Source organism: Megalops cyprinoides, chromosome 4 (assembly GCF_013368585.1).
Source record: "Megalops cyprinoides isolate fMegCyp1 chromosome 4, fMegCyp1.pri, whole genome shotgun sequence".
NCBI classification, from domain to species: Eukaryota; Metazoa; Chordata; class Actinopteri; order Elopiformes; family Megalopidae; genus Megalops; species Megalops cyprinoides.
The window spans coordinates 7849363-7873935 of record NC_050586.1 but is presented as its reverse complement, the minus strand read 5'-3'; the positions used below and the strand labels follow the sequence as shown (position 1 = coordinate 7873935).

General features: G+C 48.2%; 1 protein-coding gene across 3 annotated transcripts in view; it reads left to right on the top strand.

Annotated features, from left to right (window-relative positions):
* kdm2ba (lysine (K)-specific demethylase 2Ba) overlaps positions 1-24573 on the top strand; it is a 28020-nt gene that overhangs the window by 1112 nt on the left and 2335 nt on the right. Inside the window, exons 2-9 of one of the 3 annotated variants that reach the window (XM_036527903.1) lie at positions 11018-11239; positions 12876-13019; positions 14226-14312; positions 14984-15352; positions 17761-18677; positions 19345-19508; positions 22478-22639; positions 23644-23862. In XM_036527903.1, coding sequence (XP_036383796.1) covers positions 11018-11239; positions 12876-13019; positions 14226-14312; positions 14984-15352; positions 17761-18677; positions 19345-19508; positions 22478-22639; positions 23644-23862 — 2284 coding nt within the window. Of the gene's footprint in view, positions 1-11014; positions 11240-12875; positions 13020-14225; positions 14313-14983; positions 15353-17760; positions 18678-19344; positions 19509-22477; positions 22640-23643; positions 23863-24573 lie in introns of all 3 variants that reach the window. The other 2 variants (XM_036527904.1, XM_036527901.1) reach the window with 2 other exon arrangements.

Here is a 24573-nt window from a genome sequence, read left to right as displayed (position 1 = left end):
TGTGTCACGTGTTGTTTTCAGACAGCCCTGACTTGTTATTCTGCTCTGACACTGTGACTTTGTCTTGGTCCATCACAACTGAAAGGGGCGAGGGCCGCGGCAAAGGGGGCGATTTTCGCCTCCCTGTGTTTAGGTGACACGGCGAGTGTGGCGTTCGGTGCGGTTGGGGGTGGGGGGGTGGGGGGGTGTACGTGTGGGAGTGCTACATGACCGCGCATGTGAGGTGGCAGCTCTTCACCTCCGCTATGAGCATGCAGTGGAAGCGTGCCTGACTCCCACACAAAGTTCTAACTCGGGACATGTCGCTGCAGATGAGTGCCTCAACAGCTAGCTAGGCCACTGAGTCCCGGGGTGTTTTGATATCCTTTCACCTGACCTTCAGTCAGGTTTATCTTGTATCGTTGTGTGAGGAGCTGGGTAGTTACAGCAATCTCAAGTGTTTGGCCTCCCGCAGAATCCGCTCCTCTCCGTTGGTCGTATCGTTTACACACTGTTTACGCATAGTTTACACAAGGACATCTCGGCAAGGATGTGAACAATCACGATGCAGGTGTTTCTCAGTCCTCGCCACTAGTCGGTCCCGGCACGCTCCTGAACCACCCCTCTGTGGTTGGTCTAATCAAGATACATTCCCATTCTACTAGCCTATGTGGGTGTGGGCCATTCAGTGATGTGGTAATGTTAGCTGCCAGCGACGTTGGAGGCCAGTGTTTGTTTTTTTTTAATTCTACATGCCACAGACTACAGGTGGCTTTGTTCTGAGGGCCCGGCGTTGTTTATAGAAAGACGCAGTGGGTCACCATGATTATGTCATGCGTTCACGTGTTCCGTCATTACTAACTCCTTAGTCAGGACTGTTGTTTCTAGATTTGTTACATACCTTTCCGCGTGAACATCTTGACAGAAAAAAAAAAGAAAACAACAACCACAATAACAAAAGCAGCATTGTAAGGCATACTATGCATGCTGACTGTGTTCAGTGTTTACTGACCAGATCACATCTTTTCAGCTCAGAACTTGCCAAAACTGGCCAATGTTTGTGCTTCTTTCTTGGAGTGAGGTAGAAAAAAACCCCTCCACAAATTGCTCACAATTACAGTAGGATACTGTTTTTTTAGGTTTTTTTGTGTTTCAGATTCCTGTGATGGGTTGTGTTTCTTCTGATGAATCACTTCCTCATCTAAGGGCATATTTCTGGACCCCCCCCCCCCCCCCCAATGGAACATTCTCACATGAGTGCCCTCTGCTCTGCGCCTTTAAGAAGGCCAGAGGCGATCTTGTTTGGCAGAGGTGGGGGAGGGGTGTTCATGGGAGAAGAAGCACAGGAACAATGAGAAGGACTCCTCACACTTGTGGCTTCTCTCTCTTCGCTCTGCCCCGGGTCCTGTTCTGCAGACCTGTTCTGGCAGCTGATACATATCTGGGATTAGCAGCAAGGAAAACTAAACATCACCCTGAACCTAAAGATGCGCTTATCTCCTGTGTCAAATTAAGACGTAACAGGTGAAAACAATTTTTCACAAACAATCACTCAGGACATGGTTTTTGAACTTCTTGATTTAAAGGCGCCCAAACGTATCTTTCAGGATAGGACAAAGATGAAGGCAATCTGTAAAACTTTTTTTGTTTGTTTGTTTGTTTGTTAAATGTATAAATAGATCAATATTCATTTTCAGTCTGAGTAACCTGATAAGAATGGAGTTATTCAGAGTGATGTCATAGACACATGAAGGGCAGAACAATATGCTATGGTAGCCAAACCTCACCCACTTAAATGCAAATCAGCATTTCAGGTATAGAAAGCCACAGCCTAATAAGGAAGAAAACTGAGTAATCAGCTCAGTTGTCAACTTGGTTAACACACACACGGCCCACTCCATTTTGGGGTGTTATTTTTTTAAACGACAAATGCGAGATACGGAAGGCTGTTTGCTACGTTGCTACGTCATGATAAGCAAGCAAGCAAATGCTGATGTGAGTGGTTATGGAAGTACTCCTTGGCTAGTGATGCAAGTCTCATCATGCTTTTTTGAGAGGATACTTGCGTGTTGTGGGAGGACCTGTCCAAGCTGTCCTGTGAGAAGCTGCAGGAGACAGGCATTGTATAGGGTCGGCAGTGTAGCATAGTGGTAAGGCACAGCGCTTGCAACCAAAAGGTTGCTGGTTCAATTCCACATTGGGGTCACTGCTGCTGTACCCTTGGGCGAGTTGCCTAACCCACAGTTGCCTCAGTGAATATCCCGATGTATAAATGGATAACACATAGAAGTTGTAGCCTATGTAAGTCACTCTGGATAAGAGCATCTGCTAAATGACAATAACGTAATGTATATGAGCCACCTGACAATGGCTTTTGCTTTCACATCTAGGCCTGCCTTCTGTTTCGTGGTGGATCATTTGCTGAACCGAATTCCCGAATGCGAGCGAGCTGCTCAAAGATGGCTATACGCCGGCCCGTGGTTTGAAGACAGCCAGAGCAGCTCCATATTAACTCGATGCCTTTTACTCAGGGTTTGAGCAATTGAAGGCTCCCGTTTTTGATGAGCTCAGATGGACACATTGCGTTTTCATTTAGTCACTTGGCAGATGTTCTTTCCCAGATCGACTTACAAAGCAGGAGAAGGAAGAGCATCTAAGAAAAAAGTTGCAGGAACAACAACATCCAACACCGACAGCCCCATCAGAGCAGGAGTCAGTCCCCACACAGCGCTGTGTGTATACAAACGTGCCACGATGAATACATAAGTATAGTACATAAGTGCATCAATTCACATGCAGAACAACAATACAACATGTAAGTTAAAACTGGGTGGCAGGGTGACAGTGTAGCATAGTGGTAGGGAGCAGGGCCCATAGCCAAAAAAGGTTGCTGGTTCAATTCCCCACTGGGGCGCTGCTGCTGTACCCTTGGGCAAGGTACTTACCCAGAATTGCTTCAGTAAATATCCAGCTGTATAACAGTTTACATGTAAAAAAAAAAAAACCCTGAAACCTGTAAGCTGTCCTGGACAAGAGGGTCTGCTAAATGACAATAATGTAATGTACTGTAACTGGGTAGAGGAACCAAGGTGCAGTCTGAAGAGGTGGGTAAGGTTAAGAATGAGCACAGTGGGGTACTATATGGGCTCAGACAGGGAAAGCAGTTACTTGCACCAGTCCGTCACTTTGAGAGGTTCCTGGCAGAGCTGCTGGGTCGGTGTGGCCCAGAGGCCCAGGTTGCACAGATTTGTAGAACACCTCCATGCTGTGGTCAGGCCCACAGGGCTCCGGGGGTGTCGAGCCCCGAAACTCCACTCCCACAGCGTGCCGAAACCGTGAGTCAGAGAGCGCGCCTTTCCAGCCACCAGGCTTCCTCGTGGGTCCTTATCGCGTATGCGGAGCCAGGTTTTGGTAAATGCTGGCCAGCTGCGCTGGCTTTTGTCCCCGCAGTGCAGCTCCCTCACCTTCAAACGAACTCACACTTAAGAGAGGATGGTACTCTCTTCAGATGCAGGGGCCTGGAAGAAGAAACAAACAAGCACAGAGAAAGAACCCAAGCCCGATCGCCAGTTGTGTTTTGGTATTTTCATTCTGAAGAGGTGTGGTTCAGAATTCATCTATTTTATTATGACTCCAGTTTGGATGTCCTCACAGGCATGTAGAGGCTAGGAGGCCTGATTTTTCTAGTTTTTTTTTTTTTTTTTTGGTTTTTGGATGGCCTCCTCTATGGTGATGCTGGCACGTGTCTATGCAGGCTTATTTTGGCTGATGTTTTGGAAAGGCTCCTTGTGAGGCTCTGCGGCTGTGTGCTCCGCAGCAGGTGGGGGGCTCTCCGGCCCAGCTGCGGCCCAGGGGGAGAGATTGGAGAGGGCGTTGGGTGGGGGGTTTTGGGGTTGGGGGGGGGGGGGGGGGCATGCGGGGGTGCCTGCACACTGCCGCTGTGCTGTTCTGATGTCCACAGATTAGGCAGCGAGAGCAGAGAGGAAAGGGGGGGGGGTGGAATTACCACAGCCAATGACTGTGCCAGTGACTCACAGATGTGTCATTCAGAAATCATCTTCTCCAAGTGGGCAACTGCCCTCTCATCTTATCGTACCGCGCGTGCAGCAAAAGAACAGCTTCTGGAACAAACAAAACGATTCCATTCACCTGTCACGCACAGAAACACGCGTGCTCGCACGCTTACAAAATGTACCCTCACAATAAGACAGGATCAGGCGATTACAGCAGGCGCTCTTCCTCGTTTTTATGTCATTACGAAGGTGCCGCCCCCGCTGTGTTTTCACTCCCGCTGTCAGAGTGGTCCACCCTATTGTTGGAAGTCTTGTTTTTCACAGCCCAGGGGTTGAGATGCTGGGAAAAAAAGAGAAAAACAGAGATGCCCATGTGAACTGTGCTGAATTACAGTAATTCACCGCCAGCTTTTTCAGCAGCCGGTTGATGACATCCATTGATCACTGATGCGAGTTAACCACTGTGCAAACAGTAACCTGTAATTCCGGTACAGCGTTCCTTAGATTGATCTTCCTCTTTCACCTGGCCTCAGTATCACAGAAAACACCTCTCTCTCACTTGTGTTCAGGATTGCCTATTTTCATGCGAATAGAAGGTAAAAAAAAAAACATGATTCACACGTCCATGTCATAATAATTTTTTTTTTGTTTCTGATGCTCAGAGGCCAAGTTGAAGGGGGTGGGGGGTGGGATCCAAAGGTAATGTTTGTTCTTCTGACTGCATTGTAGGGGGTTGTCTGATTGAGTCATACTGGACTAATTGTGTCCTGCCAGAAACATTCCTAAGATAAGAGGTCTTTGTATTCGGTACACATTGGAAAGGCAGCTCGTCTTGTTCAAAGGTCCTGGAACGTCGGCTGCAAGAATTTCAGCAATTTCTGTCAAGGGGCTCGATGTGTCGTTGTTGAACCTCATAGATGCTATGAAAAAATTCATCTGCTAATGCTCTTATTTGGCCTTATTATGATGGTTTGCCCCTGATTATGATGAGCTTGAGTTTCAGACAACTTCCCCAGGTGTTCATTTGGTTCGGTAAAACGTTTTGCAGCAGTGGCGGGCACAGGTGCCATGAATGAGCTTTCACACGCTCTTAGATTGTCTTGACTGTTGGCACATGGGGCCCTCTGTTTAGAGCTGAGATGAGCTGCAGATCTGAGCCCTGGCTGATATGATGGGTCTGTCATGGGACATAGTACTGTGTGACATAATGAGATGCAAGCATTATTCTTTCACATTTTCTGGTTAAAATAAAACCAAGAGAAACATGATCAAAATGCTTTTGGTTTTCTTAACCTCACACCCTACATAGAAAGGAACTAACATCAAGTGATTTAAATGCGTGTTGCTGTTGACAAGATTAAGTCACTGATGCTAAAGGAGTCCTACAAATCAGTGAAAGTAAAATTTGCAAACCATTAGATCAAAAAAAAAGAGAAAGCAATCCAAAATCACTAGGTAAATATCCAGCTGTATAAATGGATAACATTGTAAAACAACTGTAACCTATGTAAGTCGCTTTGGATAAAAGCGTCTGCCAAATGAATAAATGTAAATGTAAATGTAAATGTAATTTTGAGACAAGAATCAGTGCAGCATGTTAGCATGAAAGTCAAAGAAAGGTGGGCTTTTGGAAAAAATTAATAATGGTACATTTGACAGATAGGCAGAGACATTCAGTAGAACGGTTAAAGAGGAATGTAAATGGCAGACTGGTTGCATACAGTGTGGTGCTGTCTAGTGTTAGAGCTTTGGGTGGAAGCAGAAGGTTTCTGCAGAGTGCGGTCATTCTAACTGACATAACGTGAAGCAGCACTTTGTTCTCTCTCTCCTTAGCCCCGTGGTGTTTATTCCTCTCCTTAATCACTCTTGCGAAAATTGCACACGCCATTATAAGATTAAAAAGATTTTCTCTACTCTTTTTTAGACATCACAATTCCTGGAGGAAGATTATGTAAGATGCTTTCACAAGGCCCGTGTTTGTCAGCGAGAGCAGGGTTTGAGGGGCTTGTGGATTAATTGCTATCGAGGAAGGCTACAGGACACCGAATCCCGGGGGGGTGGTCGGGGCGGGGACGGGGGGGCTTATATCATCCGGTTGTCTCCGCGCCCGTAAAATCTGGCGAAATAAAATGTGACGCGCAGGTTTGCCAGTTTGAAAACAAACAAACTCCTATCCTTGGGTGACGTTCCGTTTTTTATTCGCTACCACTGCCAGCTCAGCTTTCATCAGTCGTGCTGGTGCTGCTTGCCTTCTTTCTTGATGGCTTTGATCTTTGGAGATTTCTCATAGGACAATATTACCCATACTTCATTGCGTTGTTTACTGGTTTGCCAGAGCTTGTTTGTCTTGCATGTTTAAGTCTCGGTAGGCAGTACGAAAATCAGTGTATTTTGCAGGTTTTTTTTGTTGCTATGTTTAATTTAATAGAGACTAACTGGATATACATTGATCCATGTTTTCAGTGTCAGGCTGGTATAGCTGGCTCTGTACAGTTGGCTTGAGGAACATGGTGTGTGTGTGTGTGTGTGTGTGTGTGTGTGTGTGTGTGTGGAGAACTATGTTAGAGTGAACACAGCCATGCTGACTGGCTCTGATTTCGCAACTCCTAACCGCGGGGATTGGGTTACGGGCCGGTGTCAGGAAGACAGGGAGGCCTGCACTCTACGAGTAGCTGGATCAGCGGGTTCTGTTGTACGGAAACCAGTTTCTTGCGGCCTGTGTCCCTTCTCTCAAAACACTGGAGCCGTGTTGAAGCACAGACGGAATATTAAGAATATTGTCATTTAGCAGACAGTCTTATCCAGAGTGACTTAGGTTACAATTTTATCCAGTTCTACCGCTGGTTTTTTACTGAGGCATCTCTGGATTATGTACCTTGTCAAAGGGTTCAGCGGCAGTGGGAATCAAACTGACAGCCCTTCAGTTACAAGCTCTGCTCCTTACCGCTATGCTACATTATCACTACACTGCACAAAATCAACAGTGTTGCGGATTTCCATGCTTTCCTTTGTGCTCTCTACACTGTTGAAAAAGGAAGTGTGGATGCTTCAGATTAAAACCAACCAGCAAGTGAAATCAGTTAAAGGAGTAATGACTTAATGAGGCTTGTAAAATGCCCACAGGTGCCCATGGGGGCACTGGCAATCACACTGCTGTGCAGGGGGAAAAGAGCAGAGAGGATTAACCCGGTATGTTTTTACTGCTGTTTTTTATTTGCTTGGTGGAAATCTGTATCAGTTAACATATTTATCGGTCATGCTTTTGCATCCATAACTGCTCCGCATGCCTGTCGTAGGGTTGGGTTTTTGACAGCACCGGGCAGGTAAATTGTCCTTCCGCGAGGACTGGGGATTGTCCTTGGGTGGCGATCGATCTCACCGTGCGCTCCTGCTCAGCCATCTGGTCACAAGTCCGGCGCTCAAACCGCCGCTGCAACCAGCTACTCCCTCTGCGCTCCAGATGTGAGTTATTCGAGAGCGAGCAGGGCAGGGCAAGCCCCGAAACTGTAAGCGCTCTTTGTGAAAGTCACCCGGTTCCAGACGTAAGACATCACCCCTGCCTGAATAAATCCTGTGATTGGGGAAAAAAAAAGAAACAAGATTACATTTGTACAGGAATGCAGTGCTGGCTTCCCTTTTCATTTGTTTGTTTTAGTTTTTTTTTTTTTTTTGGTTTTGTCACCCTACATGACCACAGTTCAGCACCAGTGCCTGACTCAGGGCTAATTGTGTGAGGCGGAGCATCATGGGTATCCATGGGCAGAAGGAGGAAGGCAGCAGTTTGGAATCTCTTTGATGTTTCCCTTAAATCTCATCTCATGAGCGTTGCTTTTTATGTAGAGAGGCTCCCAACAGCCCCCTGGGAGTGTGGCGACGCACACTGACATGCAAACGTGCATGCACAAACATACACACACACACACACACACACACGCTCGATCTGATAAGTCTGTGTGTGTGTGTTTGTTAGTATATGCATGGAGGACATTCAGTACACTGACACATTTGTGGCCTGAAGCCATGTACAAGAGGCTTCTTGAAAAAAAAAAAAAAAACAACAGAAATAACAACTGGAAGAGAGCAGACCCAGAAATGAAAATTGCTTAGCATCAAAGGAAGCCCCCTGCCCCCTCCCCTCCCTTTAGAGTGCTTGGGTACTTTGCTTTTCAACTTTTGCCCCTCTCCGAAAATAACTCAATTCGAACACAGTTACTGCTTGCACAGATGTGTTGCTAAGGGAACACCATGCGGCAGAACTGAACAAATAAAAGCCACTGTTCTAAGAAGCGATAACAGGGTTGCGGTAAGTGGACATTTCAGATGTTGTTTGAGGGGGGTGGTTATCTGTCTGTGTGATCAGGGCAATATTTATAGCCATGTCTTCTTCATGGCTGAAGATCACTTATCTGGGGTCAGCGACATGGCGGGCATGATCATATTTCCTTGCCTTCCATTGTCCCATATTCAAAGCAGAATTGGGGTTGGCGGGGGGGGGTTGACTGAGGGTCGGGACTGACTGACCAGGGAGAGATTTGCAGCCCAACCGCCATGCATGAACAGAAAAATGGGGCGTACAGCGGGTCAGCCTCGTGTCACTAGGTGTCACTGTTACCCAGCGAGAGACGGCAACATCCGGGCTGTGGCCATCAAGAGCCTTGACAACGACAGGTTTATAAATAGGCAGGCCGTTGTCGCTGCCGGCCGCCGCAGGTACGAGAGGCCGCCGCGGCAGCAGTGTCACGCTGTAGCGTGCGCTCTCTCTCCGCCCCGGCCAGTCTCCGTGGCTGCTCTCTGTCAGGCTCGGATTCTGCAGTTATCTAACCCCCCCGGGCGTTTGGCGGATACTCATCTACGACGTGACACAACTCCTGTTTTCTGAGAAACGGGAACAGGGCCCTGCTTGGGTGATGACCAACGTGTCATCAAACATCAAGAACTACAATGGGCCCCTTCCTGCATGCCTGCAATGGAGGTTTGGCTAAACAGATAAGAGGGGGCTACTTGATCATTGGTCGTCGATGCTCATAAATTGAGCAACTGTTAGCTGCTAATGTTGTTTCATTCCTTATTGGATGGTCTATATGCTCCCTCTCAGTTTCACTGATATTGTGTTCCTCTGGTTTTGCTATCGCTTCTGTGCTGATATGAAACCGCCTCAACAATAGCTGAGTAGGAGGAAGTGTGTCTGAACGCAGTGTCTTCTTTCCTTTATATTAGAACCCGCCTGTCCTGTGCAATCCATAGGCCTTCTGCAGCGGGAATCAGATTGAGGAGTGGCAGTGGATCTCTCTCAGATCCGGCCAACCTGATGTCTGTGCACACATGCCCTTTGCGAACATGCCATGTTCACAGAGGCTTCATCACTCGCCTGGTCACATGTCCCTTGTGACTCAACCTTCGCTAGAATGGCAGAGGAAGTGTGTGAGACGACCCTCACTGTTTGCGTTATTTTAGCCTTTGCCACAGGCCCTGAGCAGAAAGCAGCCACAATGCGCAGACATTACATTACTTTTTTTGTCATTTAGCAGAGGCCCTTATCCAGAGTGGCTTACATAGCTTACAATTTTTTTTTTACATGTTATCCATTTATACAGATTGATATTTCCTGAGCCATTTAAGTAGGTGCCTTGCCCAAGGGTACAGCGGCAGCGCCCCAGCAGGGAATCGAACCAGCAACCTTTCGGTTACAAGCCTTTCTCCTTACCACTATGCTACGCTGCTGCGGACGCATCGCCGTCCACCTATTTTGCTGGAGCAGTGATATGCACGTGCCGGAATCCAAACAGTATCCTCCTCTGTCACATCAGCAGTGACGCTGTGCTGTTCCTGCTCTCTGTACAGCTGGCTGCAGGAACGAATGTCCTGGGATCAGCTTTCAGCAGGCTCTCTCTCTGGAGCGCTGAGTGTCTCTCGCTTTGATCTCTTGGCTCAGAATCGCTGGGTGATCATTACTTTTGTGGGTTTTTTTTTTTTTTTTTTGATTACTGCCTCTTCCTGCAACCTCAGCCCGGACGGTATTGTTCCTGCATCCGTGGAAGCGGTCGTCAGTCACCTGGTTTAAGTGTGCTTTACATATAAGCGGTTTGTTGTTTAGTCAGCTACGGTTCAGGGGGATTATGACAGCGCAGCTGTTTTTGAATCAAGATACGGCGACCTTCCTTTCCACTGTAGAGGTCAAACCATGGAATCAATGGAGGCCTACAACTCTTACCACAGAGCACTTCTCTGAGCTCCTTGTTTTCTCATCGCCGGTAGTGTTTCATCGTTACGTAACGAGAGGAGGCCGAGGGAGTAATCCTCCCGCTCGCTCCTGCACCTGCGGCCTCTCTGTGGGAGTTCTGTTTGACGAGGCACCGTGCGCGGCGTGACCCAGGGGTTGAGTCACTGAACGTTACTGAGCACAGCGGAGGGCTGCCGCGGGTCCTTCTGCTGGCTGCAAGCTGTCAAACCGGGAGGATACGAGGCGGCTGTGTGCGGGTCAGTGCGGCAGGTTTTCAGGCCGGGTTTGTGTTTGTGTTCCTCTCACAGCATGTGTGGAGAATCCCTGCAGCGGTGGGCGTTAGGATGGCGTTTGTTTAGCCATCCCTGTTACACACTGTAAATGGAACAGTGCCATTGGTCGGTGCAGGAATTTCATGACGTCACATTACATTACATACGTTTTACGAACGCGATTATTTCCAGCACAAGAAAACAGAAGCGTATCCATTCAAGTTGAATGAGCGGCAGTGTCAGACCTGGCTAACAACACTCCCAGAATAGTGAGTATGAACACAACACTATTCAAGCACTACTACAAGTTAGCTTCTGCTAACCTGAAACGAGACAGCCACAAAACTAAGGAATGAGTGAAACAGTCCGCAGAGGGGTTTGGTTATGGGCATAAACGGGTGCGCAGAGGTGGGACTGTTGCTTCTGAACCTGGAAAGGGGTCAGGAGGGGTGGGGGGGGGAGTCTTGCAAGGTGCTAACCGCGCGACGTGTGTCCCCCCCTCCGTTCCCCCCCCCCCCCCCCCCCCGCAGCAGCGGCCCGCCAACCGCCCCAAGCCCAAGATGGGGGCGTCGACCACGGTCAAGCTGCCGGCCAGCCGCTCCACGTCGGGGGCGCGGCGGCGGAGGACGCGCTGCAGGAAGTGCGAGGCGTGCCAGCGGACGGAGTGCGGCGAGTGCCACTTCTGCAAGGACATGAAGAAGTTCGGCGGCCCCGGGCGCATGAAGCAGTCCTGCATCATGAGGCAGTGCATCGCGGTGAGTCCGGGAAGCCCAGCACCGGGCGCGGCGCCCCCTGCTGTTTGCCTGATATTTTAACACTTTTTTTCCTCTCATAACCCACTGTGCACCAGGCTTATAAAAGCGGATTTTTATTTTTGTTTAATTTTTAAAAGGAATTCCTCATTGGTGTAACGGGTGCATGCATCTCTGTTTTGTTCAATCTAACCTGTGTTTAAAGGATGCATTTCAGTCGTTTTGGTAGTTGGTGGCATTAGGTATGATCCATTCAAATAGCGGATTGGGTGATATGATAGAGAGGAAGATTGGTCTAGCAGATGGGGTGTGATTTGCACTGTTAAAGATTAGCATCCTGACCACCACATTCTTGAGTTATCTACTATAATCATCAGTGTGTGTGCATGTATGAGTGGGCGTGTGTGTGTGTGTGAGTGTATGTGTGCGTGCATGTGTGAGTGGGTGTGTGAGTGTGTGTGTGTGTGTGTGAGCGTGTGTGTGCATGCATGTGTGAGTGGGTGTGTGAGTGTGAGTGTGTGTGTGTGTGTGTGTGTGTGTGTGTGTGTGTGAGTGTGTGTGTGCATGCATGTGTGAGTGGGCATTTGTGCAATTTTTTGTGCGTTTGCATGTGTGTGCATGCGTGAGTGGCGTGTTTGTGTGTGTGTGTGAGTGGGCATGAGTGACGTGTGTGTGTGTGTGTGTGTGTGTGTGTGTGTGTGTGTTTGTGTGTGTGTGTGAGTGGGCATGAGTGATGTGTGTGTGTGTGTGTGTGTGTGTGTGTGTGTGTGTGTGTGTGTGAGTGGGCATGAGTGACGTGTGTGTGTGTGTGTGTTTATAGCTGTGGTCACCGTCCGTGAGAATGCACTACACTGGTCCTGTTCAGAAAGAGCAGAGTCTGTGTTCTGCTCGACAGCACAATCAATTTGCCCTCTAGTAAAAGATTGTTTTATCAGGTACAGCGTATTTGTGCCTCTCTTGGGCCGATCCTTAATGTTTGAGGAAATGGATTACACAGCCTTGTGGTTTCATTTTTTGTCTTGTGCTAAAAAGAGCTAATAAACTGTTTGGCCTGCCTGGGGCTCTGTGGTGACTTAGTTCAGTAATATTAGGCATTCAGTCACGCACAGCTGATTTTGAGGGGGGCTCTGGATGAGTGTTGGAGGATGTGATGTTAAATAATATAAATGTGTTTTATTTGCATTGTGTTTGGTACTTTCTGTGGAGTGAACAAAAACACAACTTTCAATCACATGTTTTGCATCCAGCTCCTGCAATGAACAAAGCCGGGGTTACGTTTGGCTTGGGCTGGTTTGTTCCTGGGTAACAAAGCAGCAGCGAGCCCTGCTTATTGCACAATATTCAATGTGTTAGTGCATGTAGTGTGTCAGCTTCACAGTGTCCAGTGTGCTATGCGCAGTAACCCGTGCATTAAATACGCAGTGTTCTGTGTGACATGTGAACAGTGTTCGTTGTATTAGTTGCAGTGTTCAGTGTGTTATATGCGCTGGATTCAGTGCATTAGGTTCGTTGTGTTAGGACAGAAGTGTTGAGACAGCCTGACACTCAGCACTCACGTGTGTGTGTGTGTGTGTGTGTGTGTGTGTGTGTGTGTGTGTGTGTGTGTGTGTGTGTGTGTGTGTGTGTGTGCGTCCTGCAGCCTGTGCTGCCCCACACTGCAGTGTGTCTGGTCTGCGGAGAGGCCGGGAAGGAGGACACGGTGGAGGAAGAGGAGGAGAAGTTCAACGTCATGCTTATGGAGTGCTCCATCTGCAACGAGATTGTGCATCCTGGCTGTCTCAAGGTGAGGGTGGCTCATGAGCAGTCAGGCCTGGCACGCTCTCTTTCTTTCCCTCTTTTTCTCCCTCATCCTTTCTCTCCCTCTCTTTCTTTCCCTTTATCTCGCTTTCCCCCTCTGTCTTACTTTCTTCCTCTTTCTTTCCCTGTCTATCTCATGACCAGATAGGCCTGGCGCTCTCACTCTTTCCCTTTCTCTCTCTCTCTCTTTCTTTCCCTCTCTCTCATTCCCTCACTCTCTTTCTCTCTGTGTGCAGCCCACACCTGTATCGTTATTTGGGGCCGCTCTAATCAACAGGTGCCATCTTTGCCACCCAGAGCACCTGCGTGCAGTGGTGACACTTTGGAGACGCTCTCTGTGAACTCTGCAAGATGTGCGCCGACGCTCTGGACCTGGTCTTTTCGGACCTGCAGGGCACGGGGGAGATAAGTAGTTTTTACCTGCCGGAGGATGAAAGAAATTCCTCCATTGTTTTCCCATGAACCGACAACGAGGGACCTCTTTTTTTCCCTCTAAATAGGCTAAATCTTGCCTGGGATGGCAGACGTGGGGGGGAGCCAGGATCACAGGGAACAAAAAACACCTTGTTGTGGCTGGGCTTGATGAGCTAAATGTAAAACAAAATGCAAAGCAGCTGACAGGGGCCTCGCAGTGAGCTCTCTCAGCTCAGGCGCAGATCGACTCCCCCCCGCCCCCGAGCAGTTCCCACCGAGGAAGGCATCCTTCTAATAAAGCAAGGCTGGGAAAGCAGGAACACGGCACTTCAGAATATGGGAGCTGGATTGTATCTTCGGGACACACACACAATGGGAGCTGATCTTCAGACATGCCTGTAGCCCCTGTTAATGTGAGCAGACTGAGCCAAGTTTCATTTTGAAGTTGCCTGTTGTTTTTGTTGTTTCTGAAGATGCTAGCATTTCGTTTGGCTTCGCAGGCTCTCTCTCACGGTGTTGGGAGTGGTGAGGGGGTGTCAGGCTACTCATCGCAGAAGTGGAAGGGGAGGGAGCTACTTCACTCATGCTTTCAGTTCCCTTTTTACGGTGCGCCGAGATGACCAGACCGACGACAGGCCCTTTCACTTTTTGCGTCCCGTCTGGCTCTCGCAGTGTCTCGACTCCTCTGCAGGGGCGGCGGAGGTGAACTTCTGTCTCCTTCTCCCTTTTCTGACTCTCTGACTCTCTGCCTCTGCCCCCCCCCCCCACCCCCCTCCAGGTCAAAGACACGGGTGGCGTTGTGAATGACGAGCTTCCTAACTGCTGGGAATGTCCCAAGTGCAATCATGCCGGGAAGACTGGGAAAGTAAGTATCTACGTGGGAGTAAGGGGAAAGGTGTGGGACTGACCCATCACAGCACTTACATCCAGTCTGGGTGATTGGCGCTCCATTTGCTTTCTTTGTAAGATGCGCAAAAATATTAAACCTCTATTAATCTCTTACAACCTCTTCCGACAAGTTTTCTCAACGTCACATTTTTGGTAACATGAGCTTTTCAAACTTGCTTTTTTAAATGAGATGACAAAAAACAGCTGAGGATTGGTGACGATGTTTTTTTTTTTTTGGGTACAAGATATTTTCCATTGAAAACCTTTCTGTTTCTGAAAGCGACTGCCCTCTTTGTTTTCAGGGCCGTAAACAAATTCTTTGAATGCTCTGTTTAAAATCAGCTGTATAGGCTATTTGTTTGTGCTCTTGCCAAAGAAAGTACTGTGCCTTTATTTTGTGGTTTGCACTTCCTCTTCATCTAAAGATCAGAGATAGTCACATGACCCGAAGCCCCTTCTCAGTTACGAGCGAGGGACTCATGTATGCAATTTACTCTGAAGTTAGTGCTGTGAAATGCGTAGGGCATCTAGCTCTGCTCTTCAAACGCAGGTTAGCTTGTTTTTAAGCTGCGCTCTTTGTGAAGCTGTCTACCCGGCTGCCATAGGCATAAGGTATAAAGTTGTCTCGCCCATTTTTCCTCCCTTTTGGCCTACAAGCAAAAAAGAGGTCCCGGGTTTAAGTACGCCTCCAACCTTCCTGGCTCCCTGCTGAAGGAGCAGCGTGTGAACCGTGACGTGAAGGAGGAGGCCGACCCGGGCAACGCCGCGGTAGCCGCCGCCGCTGCTGCTGCCGCCGCCGCCACTGCCGCCACCGCCACTGCCACCGCCACCGCCACCGCCGCCAAGAGGAAAGCCGAGCGCGAGGAGACCCCCAAACGCAAGCCCGAGGAGCCCCCCAAGAAGCGGCCCTCCGTCCCATCACCCGACGGCCAGCCTCAGCCCAAACCCGAGGAGAACCCGCTCCGCAAGAAGAGGAAACTGTTCGAGAAGGATGCCGACCCCATCGCCAGGAAGAGGGTACAGTACCTCCTCCTCTCATCTTTTTCCCAATCAGAGTGTAAGAGCAGGCAGAGAGCCTGGCTGAAACCAGACTGAAAACATCCTAGATGACCGATTGTGCTAAACACAGGTAAATGTCCGATGGGAAGCTACAACCTTCCCTCTGGTGTTGGAGTAGCTATCAGATATTTTTTTATTTAGCTGGACAATCACAATTTCCACTTAAAGTTTGAGGAAATTTCTGTCCAGCTATTCTGAATTGACACCATTGCTGTGTACCTCCTATTTATGCCCCCGAGGGAAAATATAATATTTCTGACACATAATTCTTGTTTTTGCATCAGGCTCATTTTTTTAAAAAAAACAAAAACACAAAGACGTGATATGCTGTTTGAATTTCTACCAGTTTTACACCATGAATTGAGCCGTACTGCAGGACCGACTTCAGTTAGCGAACTGGGCCCCCTGAGAGATGAGTTATTTTTTTTTTCTCCCCTGGCTCAATTCCACGAGTACGCCTTAGTCATGTTTAACCACTGCAATTTGCCATGGAGATCAGTGGGCAAATGTGCTGCCATCTGCGAGGATGAGTGCTGACTCATCTTTGTCAGTAAAATTCTGGATGCAAATGAATGAAGTAGAAGGCTTATCATACCCAAGTCTCAGCTCCCCTCTCTCTGCAGGCTGCCGGCTGGGTGGATTTCATTTATTTGCTTAGCAGATATCCTTATCCGAGGTGATTTACATCGCCTCTGTTTTTACCATTCTCCGTTTAGACGGCTGGATATTAACTGGAGCAGTCGAAGTAATTTTTCTCAGGGGTGCAGGGTTAGCGCCCTGCCTGAGAACCAGCCCAAAAAATCCTTGTTTATGAGCCCATCTCCTCAACCTCTGTTCCAGAGAGGTGGCCGTGGTTATAAATATGCTGTTCTTCTTAGGACTCGGTGTACTACAGCTGAAGTGCTCTTTAGTTCTTCCTGCTTTATTAGAGCCTCCGCCACCCTATTCAACAAGCACCCCTAAAATCAATGGCGGCCTCTTCAGTGAACAAGCCTCCCCCCCCAGCAGGAGTGCTCAGGTCAGACCCGGGCAGGAAATGCACGATTCTGTGTGCCTCCGCATTCTGGTCTTGCTCACCTGCCTCTTGTGCGGGTTACTCATCCAAAAACAGAACATCAAGGTAATGAGCGCGGGGAGGCAAAATCGGGGCCCTGCGCCTCCCTGCTGTGCCCAATTACAGCACGCTGGGAGTGACAGCTCCCCGATATGCAGGGCTCACCAGGCAGACAATCAAACAACAGCGGGGTCCTGCTGGGGATGGCGTTGTGTTCTTTTTTTTTACGTTTGATCTGTTCACACATGTACTGTGTACAAAAAAGGTTGCACAAAATATTATTCCGAATGCGATCCAACGGAGTGTCGATGCTCTTGGAAGCTCCGATTGTATGTAACAGCCAGTAGTGTGGCGCTGTCTACCTGTCGACCAGAGGTCTTACATTTACGCTTAGGGTTTTGTCATTTGGCAGGTGCTCTAGCCCAGAGGAAATTACAAAGCAAGGGGACAAAACGACCTAATCCACCCAACTATCTAAACCATCTAACAAATTCACATGAGCTAGTATACATATTGAAAACCACGCCTGAACACATCAATCCATCACACAGTTCTCTACTGATTGATGCCATTTTGAGTACTGAAGCGGTACAATAAATTTCAACAGTAAGTACAATACTACATTAATGCGTGAGGATTGGAAAGAATAAAGTTATAACCAGGCCATTTTGTGCTGTGTTTTATGGCCGATTAAAAACCATAAATGATTAGTCCGGGGTGCCTGTGGTTTGGATAGTGTGAGCTTTCTTATCTCAACAGGACTAAGCTAAGTACCACTTAGTTGTTGTTGTTGCATTGAACTGTGTTGTATTGTAACAGTATGTTGCTTAGCACTGCAAGGATTGACAGTGTATTGTATAGCGATCATGTCATTGTTTGTTATGGTTTTTTGCCTTGGTGCGTTCACCGTTTTTGCCTCGGTGCGTTGGTGTGAGTACATTTTAGCCGCTACTCTAATTATTCAGCAGTTGAGGCTTCCCCCTTCTCGGCTGTGTTCAGCACTGGCACTGTTTCGTGTGTGGATGGTGGTGTCCTGGTTTGTGTAATGTCTCACGCTGTTTTTATGGATGTACTTTGTGCTCGACTGTGGGAGTCGCTCTGGATAGGAACGTCTGCTAGATGAAAGTGTAGAATTAAATGCACTTCCATCTTGTACGTCTCTCTGGATAAGAGCGTCTGCTGGATGTCAAAGATGTAATTGTGATGTAATGTACTTACACTCTGGGCAAGACCGGGCTGAGTGACAGAATGTAATGTGATGTAATGCAATGTAATGCCTTGGGATGACCCAATGCTCCTCTCCCTCTCACAGAGGAAGTCTTGGAAGTCTGACGACCCGCTGATCCCCAAGCTTCAGCGGCAAATCAAGATGGAGCACGAGGATGAAGAGGAACAGGAGGAAGAGGAGGAGGAGGAGGAAGAGGAGGAGGAGGAGGAGGAGGAAGAGGACAGGGACCTGGAGGAGAGGGAGTCAGAGAGAGAGCAAGGCGTAGAGGAGGAGGAAGAAGAGGAAGAGGAGGAGGAAGGGGCGGGAGAGGCAGAGGAGGAGGGGGCGGAGGAAGGGGACGAGGAGGACGCCGGTGGGGAGGACGTGCCGACCCCACCCGTCAGGACGCCCGCCCGGGAGAGCGACCAATCGCGGTCCAGCTCCCCGAGGGCGGGGCCCAGCAGCGAGGGCGGCAGCGAGCCGCAGGAGAAGGGCCGCCTGCGGGCCCGGCGGAAACGGCGGTTACCCAGCAAGGAGCTGAGCAAGGAGCTGAGCAAGGAGCTCAACCAGGAGATCCAGAAGACCGAGGACTGCCTGGCCAACGAGAACCGCCAGCCGCTCAAGTCCGAGCCCGAGAGCGAAAACGAGGAGCCCAAGAGGGCACTGGCCAACAACGGCGGCGAGCTGGCGGCCGACCGGCTCCGCCTCAAGGGCCGTGAGCTGAACGGCGGGGGCCCGCGTGAGCTCCGCAACCACCCCCACCTGCAGCAGCTCTCCCTGCTCAGCCTCAACCGCGGCCCGCCGGGGGGCCGGCCCCCGCCCCCGCGCTCCCCGCCCAAGTGCGTGCAGATGGAGCGGCACGTCATCCGCCCGCCCCCCATCAGCCCCCCGCCCGACCGCCTGCCCCTGGTGGACGGCGGAGCCCACGCCGTGCGCCGAGAGGTGTGGATGGCCATATTCGGCCACCTCTCGCACAGGGAGCTGTGCGTGTGCATGCGCGTCTGCAAGACCTGGAACAGATGGTGAGTAGCACTCCCTGCGCCTCCGACACGCGGGAGAATAAAAACAACAAAATGGTCATAACGGGGGGGGGGGGGGGGTTTCCCACCGTTTCTGACAATACGCCAAATGAGTCATTTCATCAGAAGCGGCTTACTTGGAAACTGACATCACAACAAGTAAAAACATTACATTTTAAAAGTGATGTAACGTGACATTTTTAAAAAACAAAAATTGGCAAAGAAAGCAGGTTCCTTAAAATAAGCAGTGTATTGTAAAACACCGTGTGATGTATTTTTGGCTCTTGACTGGGATGTCTGTCAACATTCGCTTATGTGACAGAACATTAACTTGACAATGAAAATAGCATGTAAAAAGCCCTGTATGTTAGGGTGCAAAGGCACACTCAATGGTTAATCCGGGTGTTTATATGGTCGGAATATCAGGGAAAGAACCGTGTGGGGAAAGCAAGCCTCTGTGGTTTCCCTGACAATAGAAACAAATGGACTGGACTGCCCAGTGTGAACATATCTGAACGTGCGGAAGTTGAGTGGATGAGTGAGAGTCTGGTGCAGGGAGAGGTCTTGGTCTGTGAAATGCGCTGTTGGCAGGGGTCTGAGTGATTGCACCTGTGGCTGATGTCACGCCCCCCTCCCCCTCACCCCCCTCAACCCCCCCCATTCCCCGCAGGTGCTGTGATAAGAGGCTGTGGACCATGATAGACCTGAACCGCTGCAAATCCATCACCCCGCTCATGCTCAGTGGGATCATCCGCAGGCAGCCTGTCTCCCTGGACCTCAGCTGGACCAACATTTCAAAGAAGCAGTTGAGCTGGCTCATTAACAGGCTGCCAGGTAGGAGCAACACCCGGGGGTCAGAGGGGCATCACTGCTGTTCCAACACCTTGGGGTGGGTGGTGGCAGGGGTCAGGGGGTGGGGGGGGGTCAGAGGGTCACTGCTGCTGTGCCACCATATTGGGGTGGGAGGGGGCAGAGGTTGGGGGGGGGGTGCGTCAGAGGGGCGCCTCTGCTGTGCCAACATCTTGGAGTGGGTGGCGGGGATCGGGGTCAGTGACCTGTGATTACAGGGCTCAGCCTTGTACATGTAAATTCCTCATAACGATCAAGGGGTTTTGGATCTTGGGTTTGGTCAGTCATGTTCGGTCACAGACATTGTAAAGACAAGCACACTCTTGTTGTTTATTACTACATGTTTTGCATCCTGTATTGAAGCCAAAGCTAACTTCTGTTTGGCTATTTCTTTCTTGCCTGCTGATTACTTCATTCTCTGGGGGCAATTATGGGATGGGAAATTATATTGAAATTATATTGAAAACCTTATTTTATTTCCCCTACCTCACGCCAGCACATCATGTGTTATAAATAATCAGCTGAGCTTTAATGGCCCTTGAATTTGTGTGAATGCATGTCAGTCTTACCAGTGTAAACAGCTTGCTAGGCCACAGTGGTGCTGTGACCGAACCTTTTTCTCAGTGATCTTAAGAATGGGAATAAAAGGAAGTGGTACTTTCAAAGTGAGGATTAAGAATTAAAATTTTAAAAGAACAAAATGCCTGGATGTTGTGTCAAAGAAAAAAGTAAATCTGGCTTAAAACATTAACACAAAAGTAAAAGTGAATTGGTCAAGTGTTTACTGGTCTACTGAAATGGAGCTGTGACCAGTGCCACAGTTCCTGTGTGATTCCTCTGGCCAATGGCAAGCTGCCATTTGTCAGGAAGTGACTGCAAGAGGTGAGATGGTGGTATGGGATGTAACCTCTCGCTTATCAGCTCTTTCATATGAGAAATGAAACACCACTGTCTTGGCACACTGCAAGGTTAATTCCTCATTTCAGTGAAAGCAAATACACTGTATAATGATTACAGATCGGACATCGAATTTATTTTTACGCCCCTCGCGGTTAAATCCAAAAACCGATGCCTGTCGTTGCTCGAGCGGGAGGTGTTTGCTCCAGTGGGAAAATCCATTCAAGATGGGCCCTTTGTCCCTGACACCAGCCTGTGATCCCTCTGTGTAACCATGTGGAGCTATGTGAAACACACTGCATGAGATTACTCCAAGCAGAAACTGGTACTGTAAGCTGTTTTCCATCTATAAAGCAGAAATGACCCAAGGGTATACTCTGCCACATCAGCATGTAGGGGGGAAGAATCGGAGGGTGGAGGGGGAGGGGGGGGGAGGAAGAAGGCCTCTCTTTTGGGAAAGGGCTGTGTCAGATTATTGTGTACCCTAACCAGAAGTGGCAAAAGAAAAAGAGCTTCCTCTGACCCCTAACCTCCTGCCTCCCTGCCTGTTCATATGAGCTAGTTCTGCCCAAGGATGGGAGGTGTCTTATTTGTTTGGTCACACTCCAGGTGTGTTAGAGTGCTAGACAAAGGGTATTTATGGTGGTATCCCATAGGTTGCTCAGAACGCCAGTATGAGAGAAATGTAGATAGGAGAGTACTTCTGAAACATAACCAAGTGTTTCTTTATTTTTCTCATGAAAGAATTTTTTATCAGAAGAAGACATCTATGCGATGTTGAAGTACATTTCTATTCAGCCAGAGAGCTGCATGTACGTTGTTCTGTTGTTATTTTCTGTGAGGTTTGGATATTATATTTATTATATGTTCATTTACAGCAGTATGAGCCATGTGTAAGCTTTGCAATGCAAAGGAGCCCTGTGTCATGCAGTGATCATTTTGTCCTAAGGTTTAGCTGCTGCCCGAGGAGTTTGTGCATGTCACGGTCCATGGCCGCAGATTCGGGGTTTAAGTAGGGCACAGATTAATCTGCACAGACCAGGGACGGTCCACCCTGTTCCCTTGAACCACAGTTCCTTTGATTTTGCCAGTCTCTGCAGATCGTCAAAGATGGCCCTCTTTGAATGCATGTTCTTTCCTCTTTCTTTCTAACCGAATGCAAAATGTCTTAGGCGAATCATTAACACTGTTAAGAGATAACGCCTTTGAGGATTATTATATGAAAAAGATGCACAGATGTGAATGCAAAGAAAAAAAAAATCCTCCCCTTATAAATTTTCTGCCTACTCCCAAAGCCCAGAACCCGAAGGAGGAATCTAGGTCAAAGGCACACGAGCAAATAATGGAGTGCGTTTGGGTGTAGCCAAACAGAACTGCTCACTTGGCAACTCTGGTCCAATAACAGTAAAACAGTTGCTCTGTTCACTGCAGCCCGGTGCCGTGAGCCAGGCTCTCCAGCCCCGCTTTTGGCTTCTTCCCCGTCCGCTCTGGCGTTATTATAGGCACTTTGGTACCTTTGATTGGTAAGTCTGCACTGGTCCCCCAGTGGTGGAATGAACTTCCCATGGGGGTCAGGGCAGCAGAATCGCTGTCCATCTTACGATCTAGATTGTGTCTCGGTTGCCATACAGTCCTCACCCCCTAGCACCTGCTACTACTTATTATACTTATTATACTTACTACTTATAGTAGTATTACTTGCTGCTTATTTACTTGTAGTATCACTATGTGTTATGGATACTGTGATTTAGTGACATTGGGATATATGGTATTGTGTGTACTTGACTTCCTATAGTCTTCAAGGCTGTATTTTTTTAGATTAGCACGTGTTAACTTGTGGTTCTGCTTGAATGGTGCTGTGGGTGCACTTGCTGGTCTGGGAGTATTGTTAGTGTGGTCTGACACTGTTGCTCACTTAACTTGGATGGATACACTTCTGTTGTGCTGGAAATCACTCTGGATAGGAACGTCTGGTAAATGAACATAATGTAATGTAAGCTGGTCTGTACAGGAGCATCTCAAACATCTTGATGTAAATACGATGTGCCATCCCCCAGGTCTCAGAGTTCTGCTCCTGTCCGGGTGCTCGTGGGTGGCGGTGTCCGCACTCTGCACCTCCAGCTGCCCGCTGCTCCGCACCCTGGACGTGCAGTGGGTGGAGGGCTTGAAGGACGCCCAGATGAGGGACCTGCTCTCACCGCCGACCGACAACAGGCCAGGTAACCGCGGGCAACGGGGACGGGGAATAACAGCGAACTCGTAAACTGCTCCATCGCTTCTCACACATCCCTCAGAATCCCTGACCTCCCGTTTGTACCCAGCAAAAGAACACTTTCTGTGACATCATAGGTCAGCGTTGCCGAGTGACACTGGAAGTGATGGAACAGTTTGGAATTCAACTCCTGAGAGGCATTTCACCAAAAATAAAACTGCTTGTGAGGCTATATGGTTTGACATTTATGTTGTTTTTGCCTTATGCAGTGGAAAATAGGCAAAGCACTTTAAAGCTGAACAGCTTGAATAACAAAAATATCCTTGTGGATGAAATGTTTGTGCAGTGATTCAGAGTTTGTAGCTTTATGGAGTCAGACAGACTATTTGCATATGAGAGCAAAAGACCCAGTTTGTTTACGATTGATCTCGAGAGAGACAGAGTGACATTAACCTTTGAGGAGACTTATCAGTTCAGGAATAACAAAATTTGAAGCATGAAAGAACTGGGGGTTTTTGGTCTTAAATCATAAAATACAAATTTCTGAATTTTTTTAAAGCATGAATAACTATCTGGTCTTGTTTTGCACCACAGTGACCTCTGGTGGACTTTAAGGATGTAACAGGGCCTGGTGCTGCCTCACAAATCCATAAGACAGGGGCTGTTCAATGACAGCATGCAGGGGCTCTAGTTTCTGAAATTAATTTAGAACATATTTTGTGGATAAAAACTTAATTGTGGCTCAAAAAATAACTTCAATCAAGCTTTACCCTACACATTTTGGTTTCATTTTAACCTACAAAGTATATTTTTTTGTTCTAAAACAACTGCACTGCTGTTCTGGGTCTGTTTGTCTGGTATTAATTTTACTGTGGTCGACACTTGAAAGGCATCTACATCATTTCAACTAATTCAAACCGAACCAAGAAATTGGGCAGCATTTGTGAGAGACAGAAGCCATCAAAGATTGTCCTAATTGAGTCTTTTTTGTCTTGTTTCATCCACATCCAGGTCAGATAGACAATCGGAGTAAGCTGCGGAATGTCGTAGATTTACGGCTAGCAGGACTGGACATCACGGACACCTCCCTGCGTCTTATTATCCGACACATGCCTTTACTCTCGCGACTGGACCTCAGCTACTGCAACCACATAACTGACCAGTCCATAAACATTTTAACCGCAGCGGGAACGACAACTCGGGATTCCCTTACAGAGATTAACCTGTCAGGTAGGAAACAGAAAATTCCGCTCAGCGCATTAACACCAGCATACGTTCACTGAAGCACAAACTGTAATCCTCCCCCCATCTTTTTGTCTTGGGCGGGATATGCAAAACGGAATTGCAGGCATTATGATTATTAGCTTTAGCTGTTCTTAAATCCGTGGTCGTTGTTACTGTCCTTATTGTTTCTTTTCACATTGTGTTTGTCTGTGAATGTGGAGATTTGACCATGTTGTCGTTAATGTAGAAAAGCTTCTTTTTTTATCATAATGTAAAAAGTTTTATTATTACCATGCCCTGTCTTGCAGACAGCAGGCAGAAAATGTCACAAGGGCTGGCAAGTGCTTTCGTGATTACCTTCTGTTGTTACACCAGGAAAGGAAAAGATTTCTTTATCACCATGTTGATGTTATTGTAATAAATGTGAACTGAGAGCAGTGCATTCGCTTGAAAAGGCCATTACAATAGCGTCATATCCTAAATAAACATTTCTCTCCCTAGTGGGACACAGTCCTCCACCTCGCTGCTGTGCCCACCCATAACCTCCGTAGTCAGTTTTCACTTCTTGTATTTGCTATTCCACTCCAGGGAGGAGAAGCTTCTCCACCGATGTTATAACTCAGTGAAAATGATGTTTAACACATTTTTTTCCCTCCTACCTGCTCTGTGCATGGATTACTGCATGGTGATGAAAATAAAAAAAGTGTGCTTGATTTC